A 15,319-nucleotide genomic window follows, 5' to 3' on the forward strand; every position below is an offset into this window, starting at 1 on the left:
AGCATCAGGAAGCATACAGGTATGTAAAGCTGTGTGAGGCTCAAAGTGTTCATGATCACTGTGATGGTCTTCAGTAAACTCATGCTCAGCATAAGGTCCACACACAACTCATGCAACACCAGTGTTTCCTTCTGAGTGGATTTTTTTCATTGTTTTTGGTACAGATCATTAAAACAAATTGTATATTTTTGGAGGAACAGCTTGTTTCTGTGTGTTCATTATGACTGAATGGCCTCCTGTGACTGTTTCTCTCTCTGTCTTCGCTTCTTTGCAAAAGCCTGCGCCTCCCGGTCTCCTTTCCTGGACTCCAGTAACCGCAGGATGTTGTTGTCTACAGAAATGCACACAAACATGGGTTAGGCTTGAGTGCCACTGATGATTTACAATTTAAGGAACACTTTAAAAACACATCAGATCTCAATGGAAAAAAAAGTGATGGTGATGTCTATAGTGATATGGTTAATGGGTTAGGGAGGAAAGGGATGCCACATTGTGAGATTGAAATGAAACTTATAAACCTACAGAGGGCTGATTTCAAAGTGAAACAGTGATATAGCAGGCTAGTATAAATTTCATTGCAGCAAGTTAAAATGATACTCGGAAGTTAGGGCATGCTCCTAATGAGCTGACAGATGGTGTCCTGAGGTATCTCCTCCCAGATCTGGACCAGAGCATCAATGAGCTCCTCGACAGTTTGAGGCGCAACCTGGCGGCATAACGTCCCAGGGGTGCTGTGTTGGACTTAGATCAGGCAAGTGTGCGGGCCAATCAGTGCAATTAATTTCATCATCCTTGAGGAACTGCCTGCATGCTCTTATCTTGTGAAGCCGTGCACAAAGAGGAACGTAGGACCTACTGCACCAGCGTAGGGTCTAATAATGGAGCCAAGGATTTCATCCTGATACCTAATGGCAGGCGGGTTGCTGTTGCTTTGTCTATGTATCTACCCACGGATATGCCTTCCCAAACCATCACTGACTCACCACCAAACTGGTCACCTTTAACAATGTTAGACATTCTCCACGACATCTCCGGACGTCACATGTGCTCAGGGTTAACCTGCTCTCATCTATGAAAAGCCAGTGGTGACTTCATGCCAACCTCAATAAGTCTGTTTGTCATCAACATTCACACCAGTGGCCTGCTGGAGATCATTTTGTAGCTCTGGCAGTGCTCATCCTGTTCCTCCTTCCATGAAGGAGCAGATACTGTCCCTGCTGATAGGTTAAAGACCTTCTATGGCAGCGGTGCCCAGGTCCGTGAGTCGTTTGGTACCGGGCCGCGAGAGTGTCAAATTTACGGTTTTCAGGGTTTTTAATCGTTTTTTAGCTTTATTTTTTAATCGTTTTTATTGTTAGGTTTCCCTTGGTCTTTTCCCACGTGTTAGGAAACAAATCTTCTTTTTTTGGTACCAGTACTGGTTTTATTTTGTTGTATTTACCTGCGACACCTTAAAGGTCGGTCTGTGGTGCAAAACAGGCTGGGACGGCTGTTCTACGGCATGTTCATGCTTTTGAGACTGCCTATGCCAAACCTTCTGGCATAGGCAAGTACTTACAATATGAAGCGCCTTGAGGCATCTGTTGTTGTGATGTAAGTTTAACATACTGACGTACTGTTAGGCTTAGGATGCATCAGAGGCAGGCGGATTTGAGCAGGAACGTTATTTGGCTGTAAGCTGAGTTCATCTCCTTTGGATTCTTTAGCGACTCCCGGTATTGATCTGAGGGACAGAAAGGCCTCGCCTTCAAAGTCGTCTGACCTCAAGGTGTCGTGGTCCAGGACTGTGATCACCAGGCAAGCGCTGTGGGCCTGACACTGTTCCAGTGAAACCAGACTACGACAGAGGAGGGGAGGCAGATACATGAGATGAAACACGTAGAAAGAAGACAGCCACACAGGCTCACGTATGAGAGTGAACTACTTACAATTCAAATGCCTCGTCAAAAAGGGGATTGAGATCGCAGTTTTTGATCTGAGTGCAGCGAGGTTCTACCTCGGGAAAGATGTGGTAAGGCTCCAGACACAGATGCACGAATGGATCACTGAGACCTGCCGTCAATGCACACGTCACTGTATACTTATCATGGATCTAGAGCGCCTGTTTGTATCAACAGGATGTGTTTGTAACTGTTCTCACCATTAGAATCCATTGGTAGGAGGTTGACTGCATTCAGCACGTCAATTCTGAGTCTTTGGTCTGATGTTCTGTAGGATGCTAGGAGGGTGACAGCGCCGTATTTCTCCCCACTGTATGCTTTCTGTAAATCAGCAGAGACAGTGACAGTCTAAAAGAGCTGCAAAAGAAATTTGTGTGATAAGTGTTTATTGCAAAACTCACCTGCTCAAACACTTTCCCTTCAAGGTACTTTTCCACAAGCTGCTGGCTATTCAGGGAGTGGTGAGTGAGGTGGCTTTTGAGGGCCTCGACAGACACAAGAGTGAAATAATAAAGTCAAATAGTTTTAAACTCTTCGGTGAAATGAATAGTTTCTTCTTCTGCAGAGACTCACCTTGTACTCATCAGAGTGAAGTTTATTCAGAGGAAGTCCGTTTCCCTCCGCGTGGAAGCACTGCTCAAGGCACTGACATTTTCAAGAAATGCAAAAATAAATTATTACGCTTTTTACGGGTTTTTTTTATTTTGATGACGTCCGCTCAAAATGGTCGTTCTAATGACCAGCAGTCACAGCTCGTCTGCTTCATTGATCTGTAACCTGGGTACACTGCAGTAACCTTACTGATGAGTTTCAATTACTAATTTAAAGTCTAACTGAAACAACATGATGTTCATTTGGTAAATAGTGGTCCCCATTTAAGTCAAAAAGGATGATAAAGAATAGCAGATGAACAGTACTCAAAGCCACGTCCTTAAGAAAGAGGACAAAATCCAGCAAAGATCTTACAGGAGCTGAGAGATCATTTTAGAAGGCCTTGGTTAATATACACGTCACCAAAACCTCATGAGAAATGTTCTTAGTGGAAGGGTAGCTGTTAAGATGCCATATTCAAGGTAGGAAAAAATGCTGAGGTATGCCAAACTACATAAGAACCTTCCTGAAAATCAGTGACAACAGGCCTTATTGAGTGATGGATCGATATTCGATATTTTTGGTATAAATTCTCATCAGTATATACAGAGGAGGTCATGAGAGATATAACAGTCTCAACATCACAGAAGAACGGAGCCAACATTCAAAGAGGAGCTTGGAATGTTAAGAAGATTGGAGAACTTTTCCTGAAGAGTGCTTAAAGAAATAACAAAACAGCCAGACAGTTTTCTGTGGCTGTGGACCAACCTGCAGTGTATATAGCAACCTCTGGGAGAACACCATTAGCCCCTCTTGCAGTTGATGCTGATTAGCCACCTGGTGGATGATTTTCACTGAGTTATTCCACAGAGGAGTCAGGAGACTGGATATAGAAGATAAAATAAGTTGACACTCTTTAGAAAACTTTCTTGAGACACTGAAAACAAACTACTGGAAAATACACAACACAAGCAGAGCTATCAGACATTAGGCTCAGTACCTGTTGAAGTTCTCTTGAACTAAGTTTTCATTCATGTACTGCAGCTCCTGCTCTATGTAGCGCATAAGAGGGGCTGCAGCCTAAGAACAGAAAAGAGGCTAAATGTTAGGCAAACACAGAAATTCAGTTCACATAGACTTGATTCAATTTAGTCCCCTCAAGGTGATTTATGTTGTGAGTTAAAGAGAAAAGCCAAACAATCAGACCCACTATCAGCAAGCACTTGGTGACTGTGGGAAGGAAAAACTCCCTTTTAACAGGAAGAAACCTTAGGCAGAGGAGGAGCAGCCGTCTGCTGTGACCAACTGGGGATGAGGTGAGAAAACTGGACAAAAGACTTGAAGAGAGCAGGCATGACTCACATCCTCTGTGGATTTGGAAGGAATCCTCCGTCTGGTCGACATGTTTCTGACGTGTGTTTCAATGTCTGTGTTTAACTGAAGAGATATTTCATTTTAAATGTGTGAAATATAGCGTTTTTTAAAAAACTGTCCAGTTTTCCATTCTAGTCTTCGATACCTTCTTCCCAAGAGTGTCTAAAGCTGATCGGATCTCTCGGCCCAAGATGCTCTGGGCCTGCTGGAGCTGTGAGGGCAGCGTGTTTTTGAACTGGCTTTCTCCTATCACATCGTGAGTCCTGTCTCGAAGCCCTGCCCAGTTCAGCTGCGTGGGAAGTCGGGTCAACACAGTCCGCAAGTGCTCCAGGTCATTCACAACCACGCACAACTGCACAGAGAGGAGGAGGACAATCTGGTTGTAGCATTAATTTGTTCCTATAGATTATTTTTGTTGTTTTCTTCTTCTTACCATGTTAATAGCAGAGCCGTGGTCAGAGTTCTTAGACAGCACCCTGACTCTCTCCTTTAGGATTTTACAATAGTTCACCACAATCTTACAAACATCCTGAAAACACACAGAAAGCCGGGATATACAACCAACAATCTTTCCAACAATCACGTAATGTAACCACTTTATAATCTGATATATGCACCTCGGTGATTTTGACCATGAGCATGAAAGCCTCCTCGGGGTCAGGCCAGGACAGCTGTTCCCACAGCTGGCAGATGGGCTGGATGCACGCCACCAGGTCCACTGCTGAGGAGCTGTGTTTTATTGGTACAACACCAGTTTGCAGTGGTTGGAGCTGAGAAGAAGAAAGGGTTTAAAAATATATATTGACATTTTTCTTTGTGGAAGAAATTTACATTACAATAAGAGTCTTCTGTCATTTACCTGGTCCACCTGGACAGCCCTCTCCACCCTGTCCTGAGTGGTGCTGAATGCCTGGTTCAGCCAGTAAGGCAGAGCCTCTCGGAAACCCTCATGAAAGTTTGACAGCTCTAGCACTCCCCTGAAAAGGCAAACAAGCTCTTGAGCTCCTATTACATTACTTGCATTAAACTCCAAAGTACTGACAGAAGGAATTTAAACTTCAGCTGAACAAACAAAAAATAAATAGATTAAAAAATGGATCGAACACTTAACTGAAGTGTCAGCACCACTTTAAAAAACATGAATACAACCCGGTTTCTGTGCAAATTTGGGCCCACACGTGTAATGTTAATACAATTAAAAGGCAGTGATTGGAATAATTTGTATCCAACACAATGTAATTGACAAAATCTTTAGGGTTTTTGATAAGGAAACAGTTTATATGACTAATTGTGAGGTTTTCCAGCAGCTGTTTTAGAAACAGGGTGGTACATTTGGAGCGATGGGACAAGTGAAGGGCTGCCATATAAGATAGATCACTGAGTGTGATGATTTCTGACCTTTTCTGTAAGAAAGCTTTGTCTTTGTAGATGGCCTGCAAGCTCAGATAAACTGGGAACAGGCTGTTGGCTAGTTTCTGCTCCATCTGATCCTCCATTAACGACAAGGTTTCCCTCATTTCTTTTGCAATCTGTGGAGGAAAGGAGAGAACAATGTGGCGAGAAATGACCAGATTCATTAAGAAGAAGGTTGACGGGGCTTGAAGGGACTGTTCCATTTCTACTTACCAGGGAGTCAAACCTCTTATAGGTGACAGTGAACACATCAACTTGCACAGCACTGTTGTGATAAAAACATCATGAGAACAGGGAAGGTTTTCATTCATTTCAAGCTACTGTAAGCCAAGTAAAAAATAACATTTAATTGCCTTCTTACCTCACAAATACTCTGTTCCAAACGTCTTTGTTGTGTTTTATGTCTTCCTGCACCTCCCCAATCAACCTAGAGAGGGCGCTCCCAATCTCTGAGAGGTCCTGTGTGACAGCATAGTGCAAAAATAGTAAGTGTAGTGCAATAAAATGGAGATGCCAGGTAAGATTTTCATGATGTGCTTGACTTTACCTTAGTCATCGGCTGATGCAAACCCTTTTTGATCACGAACCAGTCCTCTGTACCTTTCTGATATAAAAGTAATGTGATGAGTACTTACAGTTATATGATGTACTAAACATTAAGATGGCAATAATCTCCCAAGTATGATGACTGACCTGCATAGCATCGGTGACCTCATCATGCAGGTCAAACTGAGCTGGATTTAATTTCTGAAAAGCCTGTGTCTTACAGATCTGGACTAATATCCTAAAAAAAGCACAAGTACTTCATAATCAAAATCCTCAGCTACAACAGCTCTGCCGCCGAGTCTGTAAACACTTATAACCACGTGTACCTGAGCAGTCTGTGTAGTTTCGGAGTAGCGCTGGGTGTTGGAGGGAAGATGTCTCTGTATTTGGCCACCAGACACAGGCCGTACTGTAGGAAGCCGTGAAGAGAGTCCCCAAGTTCCTGTTTCTGATAACAGAGTGCAACACCTTCCTCAACACTTCTGGCATTGAAAGTCAGCTCCTGGCTTCTTTTAACTTTTTTATTAATGACTATCACAGGACAGAAAAATCATCATTAAAGCGAGATGACGAGTAAAAGTAGGTGACATAGTTAGGTTGCATTAGCAGTGAAAGTATGCAGGTCCCTGCGCTGTTAAAGCTCTTCACCTCTTTTCAGAAATTCTCACAGTAAAGCACATTTGCTTCTGAATTATGCAGCTGTGTGACAGTGAGTTGAGCACTTATACCTGTTGGTAGGGCAGCTCCTGCTGGTGCCAGTGGTATTCTATACTCGTGAGCTGCTGTAACAGCACAGACGAGTCCACTTCTAAGCTCTGGTACAACTTACTGTACGCCACCCATTTCCTGTCAGGGGCACACACATCCACATTTATTCAGAAGCACAACTGAAAGCTGGCACAGCAGTAACAGTAACTACGGTTAACAGCCGCACTAATGTACTCGAAAGACCATTTTTAAAGTGAATTTGTTTTTGACACACAGTCTTCTAATTTTGTCTTTAACTGATGTGTATTGGTAAAATCCCAAAATGACGAATGTAATTAGGTTTCAGTTACATTTTGTGGGGATTCTTTGACTTGGATCACACTGACTTACAATATGTCCATCATACCTTTGATGCAATATCACTGGAAGCTGATAAATGATAAAAATATAGCAATAGATTGATAGATCTAGAGTTTATGATTCTCTTCAGCTAACGCAGGGCTTGTTTTATCTTCTTCTCATATGAAATTTACAACATGTTAAATATGGTGCTTACGCCAGGTCCTGAAGAAAAGGTGAGAGGTCGTTCTGCGTAGCGTACAGTTCGAGCAGAGTCTGGGCCTCGCCGCACAACTCCCCTTTCCACGGGGCAGAACTCTGAGAGACACAAAACAAGATCAGAAGGTTAAAGGGAGAGTTCACCCTAAAATCAAATCCAGACATTTTTTAGTACTACTACAGGCCTGTGCTGCAGTATTGTTTCGATTGTCCATCCGTGCAATTGTTTAAATATAAAGATGAATGTCATGATTCTTTTATAAGGTGTTGCAGGTGCATAAGGGCTAAAAAGGTGGTTGTAAAGGCAATGTGATGGCATCCTGACATATCCTGCATAATTCAACTTTTGTAGATATAAATGAGATCCTGTCAAATTAAAATGATATGACGCTTTTATTAAGGCGTGATAGGTGCATAAATACTCAAAACAGGTCATTTTAGCCTGCTGATAAGTGGTTTCCGAGTAATGGGATAGCATCATGATATGACATGTGTAATTCAGCTTTTTTCAGATGTAAATCAGACGTTTTTGTCATGTTCTTAAAATGATAAAACGCTTTTATAAGGTGTTGCTGGTGGATAAAGGCTCATTGACATCATCAGAAAGGATAACATCATGATGGCATCAACATATCTGATATCTCTAAGTGGACTTAGATGAAGGGTGCCAAGTTTGGTTGAGCAACTCTTGAATGTGTAGTTTGCAGACAGACAGACAGACATTTCCGGTACTACAGTAAGCTTTATTCCTCTAAATATTCTTTGTTGTGAGTTGCTGACTTTTGGAGATCCCAGCTGTAAAATTAGTTGTCTTCTTCTGAACAGAATGGCTAAATCCAATCCAATAAAACAAAATAAATAAAAAGGTCACCATCACTGTCTTTCCAGAAATCCAGAAACAAATAGTGAGAAGTTTCATGCAAGCAGTATTTTCTTCCCAACAACCACCAACCGTAATACTTTACAAAAGAATTTGAGGCTTGCTCTTGTGACAAGATGCGAGCACTGATGGTGCCCCCCTTGGCTGATGGGTAATGTTAGCTAGCTCCACACTCGATGCAGTTGGGTGTAAAGGAAAAAGTTCCTACATGAAACGGTCATAAGAAGGTTTGTGAACTTTTCGAGTGAACTTTGTTTCTATTATCTATTATGCTTCATGGACAGAAAAAGAAACTTATTGAGTTTTTCAAATTAACTTTTCGTGCTTTGAGCATTAGAGGGGAAGTGGTTAGGGTTAACTACGTAATTAAGCAAAAGTACACATCTTTACGTTTATTTTCTGGTGAACTGTCCCTTTAAAGAAGAAAAAGACAGCACGAAGAGAGAGAAATGAGAGACTGATGAAGGATTTTGAGAAGAGCTGAGAGGATGTTTGCCTAACCTGTTGCTTTGAGATGTAAGCCTGGACAAACTGCTGCAGAATGCCACAGTAGTTGACGTAAGCGCTTCGGCCGGCGCTCAGGGTCCCATCTCTCTGTCAGTCACACAACACATAGAAAGTATTTTCTGTTAGACATATAAATGCTATGTTCTCTGTTGTGCAAGAAGCGCAAGTCTCTCCTATTAGAGTATTGTGTCATTAACTTCACTGTTATTGAATCCACTTCCTCTTTCTTGAGTAAGTTTAGACATCAAAGAGGTTTCATGAGTGCACATTTCTTCATTTATTCTAACAGAGACGCTCTGTAAAACTACGCTCTGTAAAACTACACGGACACTGCAAAGAGGGCATCTTTTTACCCCTTTGTGGATGAACTTGAGGTTAAGGTGGCACTGGCCACGATTAGGGTAAGTCTCTGTTCTGGGCTCCAGAGTGTACCAGTTGTCTTCAGTACAGTGGAGCTCCTGTAGTGTGAGGATAGAAAATGGTTACTAGACTGGAAAGAGAGCGCTGAGCAAAAACAGACGATACAAAAATAAGATCATTTAATACCTTCAGTTTTATAACGACTTTTCCCAAAAAGTCGTCTGTTCCTTTTTCTTTTTTGGCCTCCTTGATCATCCTAAACAGGTACGAGTAGAAACACTTAGCTGTTTTGCATAATCAACTTTTTATGTGTAAGTCACAGAGAAAGTAGAATACCTTCTTAAATTATTTAGGTTGGTTGTGAACTCCTCTAGTTTCTGTGTGAGTGACACCTCTTCATCTTTGTCCCTGTAGCAGAAAAGGCACAGCACAAAGGAATGCAGTGAAAAGACCATTTTATAGGGAATCTAATATGCTCATCTCAAATGCCATATTATTGTTTTTGCACCCTACTAGAGCAGCTTTGCATGATGGGCAGTTCAAGCTAATCCTTATTAATCCTTTCAGCTAGCCGTCTTTGTGAAATAAACAGTTTTAGCTCATTCTTGCCCCCTTCAAGCACACTTTGTTCTGATTGGCTGCCTCTCACAAACAAATGTTAGGAACAGCAGGTGGGTGGGGCATCTGTTCTCACAGCTAGAGCTCTGTATGCATGAGAGGACAGTAGTCTCAAGCCTGAGCTTTGGGCTCACTTGTAGCACAATCTCTTGTTCACCCATCATTTGAGACTTTGACCACATTTAATTTAATTATTGTAACTCCATATATTTGACAGAAGATAAGGAAAAGCATAATTAATTAACTTTAAAACAAACAAAGTGAAGGTTTCTGTTTTTCTCACCACATCTCAAGGTGGAAGCTGGCACCTGCAAAATGTCCAAATTCTCTGAAAGGAAGAGAAACAGTAGAAGGTAATGTGGGCGTTTCAATCTACTTCAGCAGAAATGATCAAGAATTGTGACTCACAGTATGAACGTTTGGTTCCAGATGGGGTTAAGAGTTTGCTTTTTAATGTCTGTTTGGTAGATTTTATCATGTGATACTGCATCCTTTACGACAGATTTAAGGGGTTTGGCTCTGGACTGGCGAGTCCGACTCTCCTCCTCATCCTCCATTATAGTGAGCAAACAGTATGGATCACTGAAACCTGTTCAAAACAAACAGTTTTTGATTAACTCAAGTCACCTCCAAAAAGAGATTAACCAATCATAAAAATGTAAACTCAGTAAATTCAAATATGAATCACGTTTGGTAGAGGAGAATGACTAAAGATTCTTAGAAGGAAGGCACAAGATCTTCACTTCTTTTTTTCTGAGGATAATCATTTTGAGAAAATATGCACATTATAAACTATAGACTATTAACCTTATCAGGATTTGCAAACAGAGGAACACTAACCATACGACATTAACTAGTCTGGCATTTCGGATTTGTGACAATCATGGCGACAATGAATCAGACCCCAGTCACACAGGGCTGGAGACTGCTGCATAACCATCTGGCAGTTTAGGGTTGTCTACAAAATAAATCAAATCAAATCGATCCCTGATTCTTCCAGTCCACATCCCAAAGTTTTCCTTGGGTAAGATGCAGAACCCCATTGGATGAGACTTAACTGAGGAAAAAGATACTATATAAATAGCAGTCTATTTACGAAATTAACCAGAATTCTCCAGGAACTACCGCTAACCAATCAGGTCATACACATTTTTCTCTAGCATGGTTGTATCAAGAACATGGCAGACAACAATCCCCCCCACCATCATGTAAGAAACTTCAATTGTAGCTTACAAGCTAAATGCTAATTTAACATGCTAAAAAGGTAACAATGACAATGGAAACACGACAATTCTTCAGCATTAAGTTGCTAGTATTTAATCACATTTTTAGACATCAATCATCATTTTATATCATGAGTTTTGGGGCTTTTAGTTATAATCCACAGTACTGGAAAGATGGCAGCAAAGAGGCACAATGTTCAGCTTTTCTAAAACATTCCAGCTCAAAAGGGAAAATCTGAAATACCCAAAGTTGCACTTTTTAATGTCAATCCATCCATTACCATTTGGAAGCTATGTCTGCTTTTGCATTAAATGTATATGATCGTGTTTTTTAGGCACTTTCGGTGTTTGACTTTTTTAGGTGATCACACACAGTAAATTTGATTGATTAATAACTTTCATAGTATAATTTCTATTTCTTTGTTTTAAAAAAAATAAAGAAAGAAAAGAAAGAAAGAAAACCCCCAAACAAAAAATAGTAAGATGATGTGCAGTCTGGTCAAGTCTAGCCTAGCTGAAATCAACATCGATATAGAATCTCTGGCTAAAAAAGAAACACATTAAAAGGAGTCTCAATCATCACATCACTGAAAAGTGATAACCCCCTCTCTGTACGGGAAAGGCAAGAACTCACCACTGATGTCTTTTCCCAGAATTCCCTTGGCTTCCTTGACAGTGGCCATCAGACAATATACTGGGGGCTGGATGGATAAGAGGGTTAGATAATAAAACAACATTAAACAGCATTAACTGTTTAATGTAATATTGTTTGCAGCATTAAACATACTGATGACATCATTTCTGCCACAGTAAAGACAGTGGAAAATAGAATTCTTATGACTACTATTAATAGATGTTGGTGGTCTTCAGCATCGCATTTATTTGGAACAAGTATGCAGACTTCCTTTTCTCACCTCTGTGCTCTGTACTTTCTCCAGCAGACTGTCGTGCTCTGATTCTGTCATAGTGAAAGCCTGGTAGATAGGATGGATTGAACAATCATCTAGTTGCACACCAACGCAGTTGGAAAGTTATGAGTGCCGTTATACACGCGTGTACGTTTTTACCTCTCGGATGTACCGTCGAAGCTGGTCATCTGTGAAAATCTCATTTGAAGACGGTTTCCCCATTTTGTGTGCGATGGTGTACAGTAGCTCCTTATACAGAGGCTTGAGCTTTTAACAGACATAATCAGATTGAGAACGTTGTTTGAAAATGCCATTTTATGTGCTGAACATAGTCATACACTGGAAGTGATTATACCTCCATCTCCTTGTGTCTCCTTGCTTTCTCTTCTGGATTTTCATCTTCTTTAAAATCCTAAAGGAGACACGGGAAAACTATGTTTCCATGATTCTGTTTGATAAATATGGGAATCATGCATAATTTTAACCTGAAATTTAAGCATTTAAAACACATGCAGGGTGACTTACCCTCCCTCTCAATTTCCTTGTCAACCCCAGTTTACGTGTATGCACAGGTGAAAACTGGAAAGGGAAACACAGAAAACGTCAAAAAGCAGACATGAAAGGAACATTTTAAAACTATACAATGGATTACAATGGATCACAGTGAGTTTCAAGTTAGTGAAGGTATCGTATCTACGATCTAAAACGTCATCATTTCTGTACAGTGAAAAATATAGATTCAACTTGAAGGACTTGACATGAAATTATGCACACATATAAAATCCATTCATTATCCTCATACAATGCAACTTTCTCTATATTACTTTAGAATCAACATATCAAAGCTTCCAAATTTCTATTTTGTTTTTTGCCTCATGTAGATACCTTAGTTCTTAGTATCCTATGTAGATACATTTGTATCTACATAACTAATTACCACAAAGATTCTGCATATTTTGACATTCACTTTTCTTATAGGACGTGTTCTGGTTTGTCTGCAACTTGATTTTTTCTTTAGCAATACCTCCAGGTTGAATTCTGAAACACAGTTCTCAACAACTGTTGGAAAGATTTAGATTAAATTTTATACAGACATTCATTGTGTACAGAGGGTAACACCGATTGTGCCACCACAGTGTCAAAGCGTTAACCTATTTAGTAAAATAATCCAACATCTATTCACAGACTTATACAAGATGTCCAGTGTCCGGCAGCCTCGCCTCTGTCAGTGCGCCCCAGGGCAGCTGTGGCTACAATGTAGCTTGCCATCGCCAGGGTGAATGGGTGAATGACTGAATGTAGTGTGAAGCGCTTTGGGGTCCTTAGGGACTAGAAAAGCGCTATACAAATACAGGCCATTTACCATTTGTGACATTCATTGTTCGAAGAGGATATGTCCTAGTAACTGTTCCCCTGTTCATGAGGGGACTTTCCTGTACCAAAGCCAGTACAATAACTATGGGAAGGATTATCCACACATTCAAAGTCTTCTAATAACGAGACCTCCTGGCTTTAACATATTCAGTAAAATAGTCCAATATCTACTTGTCACATTGGCAGCTCTTTGAGCAAATTCCCTATAAAAATTCCTGAGATTTTGTACATTTTGACATTGTCCACAGAGGACATTTGCTAATGACTTTGAGGACTTTTGAAGGTGCTGTCCTGACAAAGACTGGAAGGATTGAAATGAAATTGTGCACAGATGTTCATGGTCCTCAAAAGATGAATTTTACAGATTTATTCTCTAGTATCACCATAATGTAATTTAGCAATTTCTCCCAATATCTACAGGACAGACTTGCACAAGGTCTGCAGATGTTAAGTGAAAAGTGCATATTCTTCACGTTGCCTCTACTCGAGCTTCCTCCACCAGTCCAAACATATGTGGGTTAATTTCTCTTTGGCAATTCTGGTTTGTAAGTTTGCAATAAACTGGCAACCTGTCCCATGTGTTCCTTGACTTTTCCTTCTTGGAGTTGGGATATGCTCCAACCCTTCCCGCATTGGATAAGCAGAACGAAATGGCTATTCTTAAAGGATTTATCGTAATGATTCTGGGGGGGATATCTGACTTTTTCTCAGCCAGTGCAACCAAGCTGATCTGCAATAAAATTTCTTGACCGCTATCGGAGGGATTAACTTAAAATTTAGTACAACAGTTTTTGTCACAAGAGGATGAAATCTCCACTAGTAAAAAACTTGGGTACATTTTGTACCAAGTGTAGCATAATGACTTGCGATGGGATTATTTTTCCTCTTGGAACAAAAGCAGCAGCTAAGCTTTGAGAAAGCGAGAGAGACATCTCAATAGTAACTCAACAAGTTATTGTTCTTTTTACTGATCAATAGATCTTGCATCACATGACTTCTAAAAATGGTGATCATGTATAACAGAAAGGTAAATTGTGTAGTTGCAGTGTATACTTAATGTAGTCTAAGCACTTTCAGTGGTCAGACTAGAAAGGAACTATATAAATCCATTCCATTATTTAGCCTTGAGTGGTAATTAGCAATAAACCTGCTAACCATTACACATCTAACTATCTATAAATATGACAGTGTCAACATGCTGAGAACAGTGATACAGAGTCTTTAGGCTCTGGTCTTTCAGTTTGGCTAGTTTGGTTTAGTTAAATTCCCCCCCCGAACACACACAAAAACACACACTGGTTTAGTTCATCACAGCCAAGCCAATTGTTTGTGTTGTTTTACCTGTTTGAGTCTTGGTAAGCCATGCTCCTGGAAAAAACAAGGGAAAGGTGCTTATGTTGCACATTTAAATGGATGTAAAAAAAAGCAACTACTTCAGTTGAATCAAACTGAAACTAACAGGAATTTAAATGTGATCTCAAGTCACTACAGCCTTCGCTACAAGTTCTTCCTGTGCAAAAAGTACATCAATGCTGGTCTGAAGAAATGCGAGTGCTTCTTTAAAGTTTCTGATAAGGCCTGCCTATGCAAGAGACTTCCTCTGTCACTGATAATGAAACTGACTTGGAAGCAAAAGCAAACCAACAATCCAGGAAATTCACTTGAAAGGGAATCGTTATAAACATAGTCTGAAAATAATTATGCAGATACACACGTACCCAACCTCAACAAACGCACATGCACACGAGTACAGCATTTTCATTATGTACCAATGTAGCAAACCCTTCAAAAGTAAATGATTGCAAAACACTTTTGTGAAAAATATGTTTAATTCTTCATGATCTGATGTTTTTCCCCCCTAAAATAATAATGAATCATAGTCACAGCATCTCAAAATAGCCATTTGGAGACAGTGACTCAACTTCGGATGCAACAACACTGTTGTAGCTGCCATTTTATGTTTTTTTTTTTTCTTTTAATTTTTATATAATTACCCTAAAATGCAAAAAAGCTTTGCTAGTATAACAAGCCACTGAAAACCAAACCAGGAAAATCTTTCAAACCCAGAGCAGAAATATTTGAAGGGATCATCAGTTTGCTTGTGGCCCGATCACCGTGTAACATAAGTAGTTAATAACTTAAGGAGAATCAAATTTAAATAAATATTGTGTAGCCTACAATCATGCCAACATATTGAAATGCACTGTAGTCCTTACCTGTTCAGGTGTTTGCAGTAGATTGTCTCCTTTGTTCGTGGGCTCACTTTGACTTGACATATTGATGCGAATCTAAGATCATCAGACTCCTGCCTCGTGAGCT

General features: G+C 40.3%; 1 protein-coding gene across 1 annotated transcript; it reads right to left on the reverse strand.

Annotated features, from left to right (window-relative positions):
- Positions 1-103: 103 nt before the first annotated feature.
- unc13d (unc-13 homolog D (C. elegans)) lies at positions 104-15,319 on the reverse strand. Its single transcript, XM_085415711.1, has 34 exons — positions 15,217-15,319; positions 14,342-14,368; positions 12,152-12,205; positions 11,982-12,038; positions 11,786-11,893; positions 11,633-11,692; positions 11,353-11,419; positions 9,904-10,084; positions 9,779-9,823; positions 9,214-9,285; positions 9,064-9,133; positions 8,871-8,975; positions 8,512-8,604; positions 7,129-7,229; positions 6,593-6,710; positions 6,191-6,312; positions 6,012-6,102; positions 5,866-5,922; positions 5,680-5,777; positions 5,532-5,583; positions 5,304-5,434; positions 4,765-4,882; positions 4,523-4,675; positions 4,339-4,434; positions 4,051-4,257; positions 3,894-3,968; positions 3,532-3,611; positions 3,300-3,414; positions 2,514-2,585; positions 2,342-2,425; positions 2,141-2,261; positions 1,929-2,052; positions 1,617-1,837; positions 104-331 (listed from the first exon to the last, which is right to left on the reverse strand). The coding sequence occupies exons 1-34, from the start codon at positions 15,274-15,276 to the stop codon at positions 219-221; spliced, it is 3,348 nt and encodes a 1,115-aa protein (XP_085271837.1). The 5' UTR covers positions 15,277-15,319; the 3' UTR covers positions 104-218.

This window comes from Rhamphochromis longiceps, linkage group LG8 (assembly GCF_057381845.1).
Source record: "Rhamphochromis longiceps isolate RC_006_pf linkage group LG8, R_longiceps_female_GT1.1, whole genome shotgun sequence".
NCBI lineage: Eukaryota > Metazoa > Chordata > Actinopteri > Cichliformes > Cichlidae > Rhamphochromis > Rhamphochromis longiceps.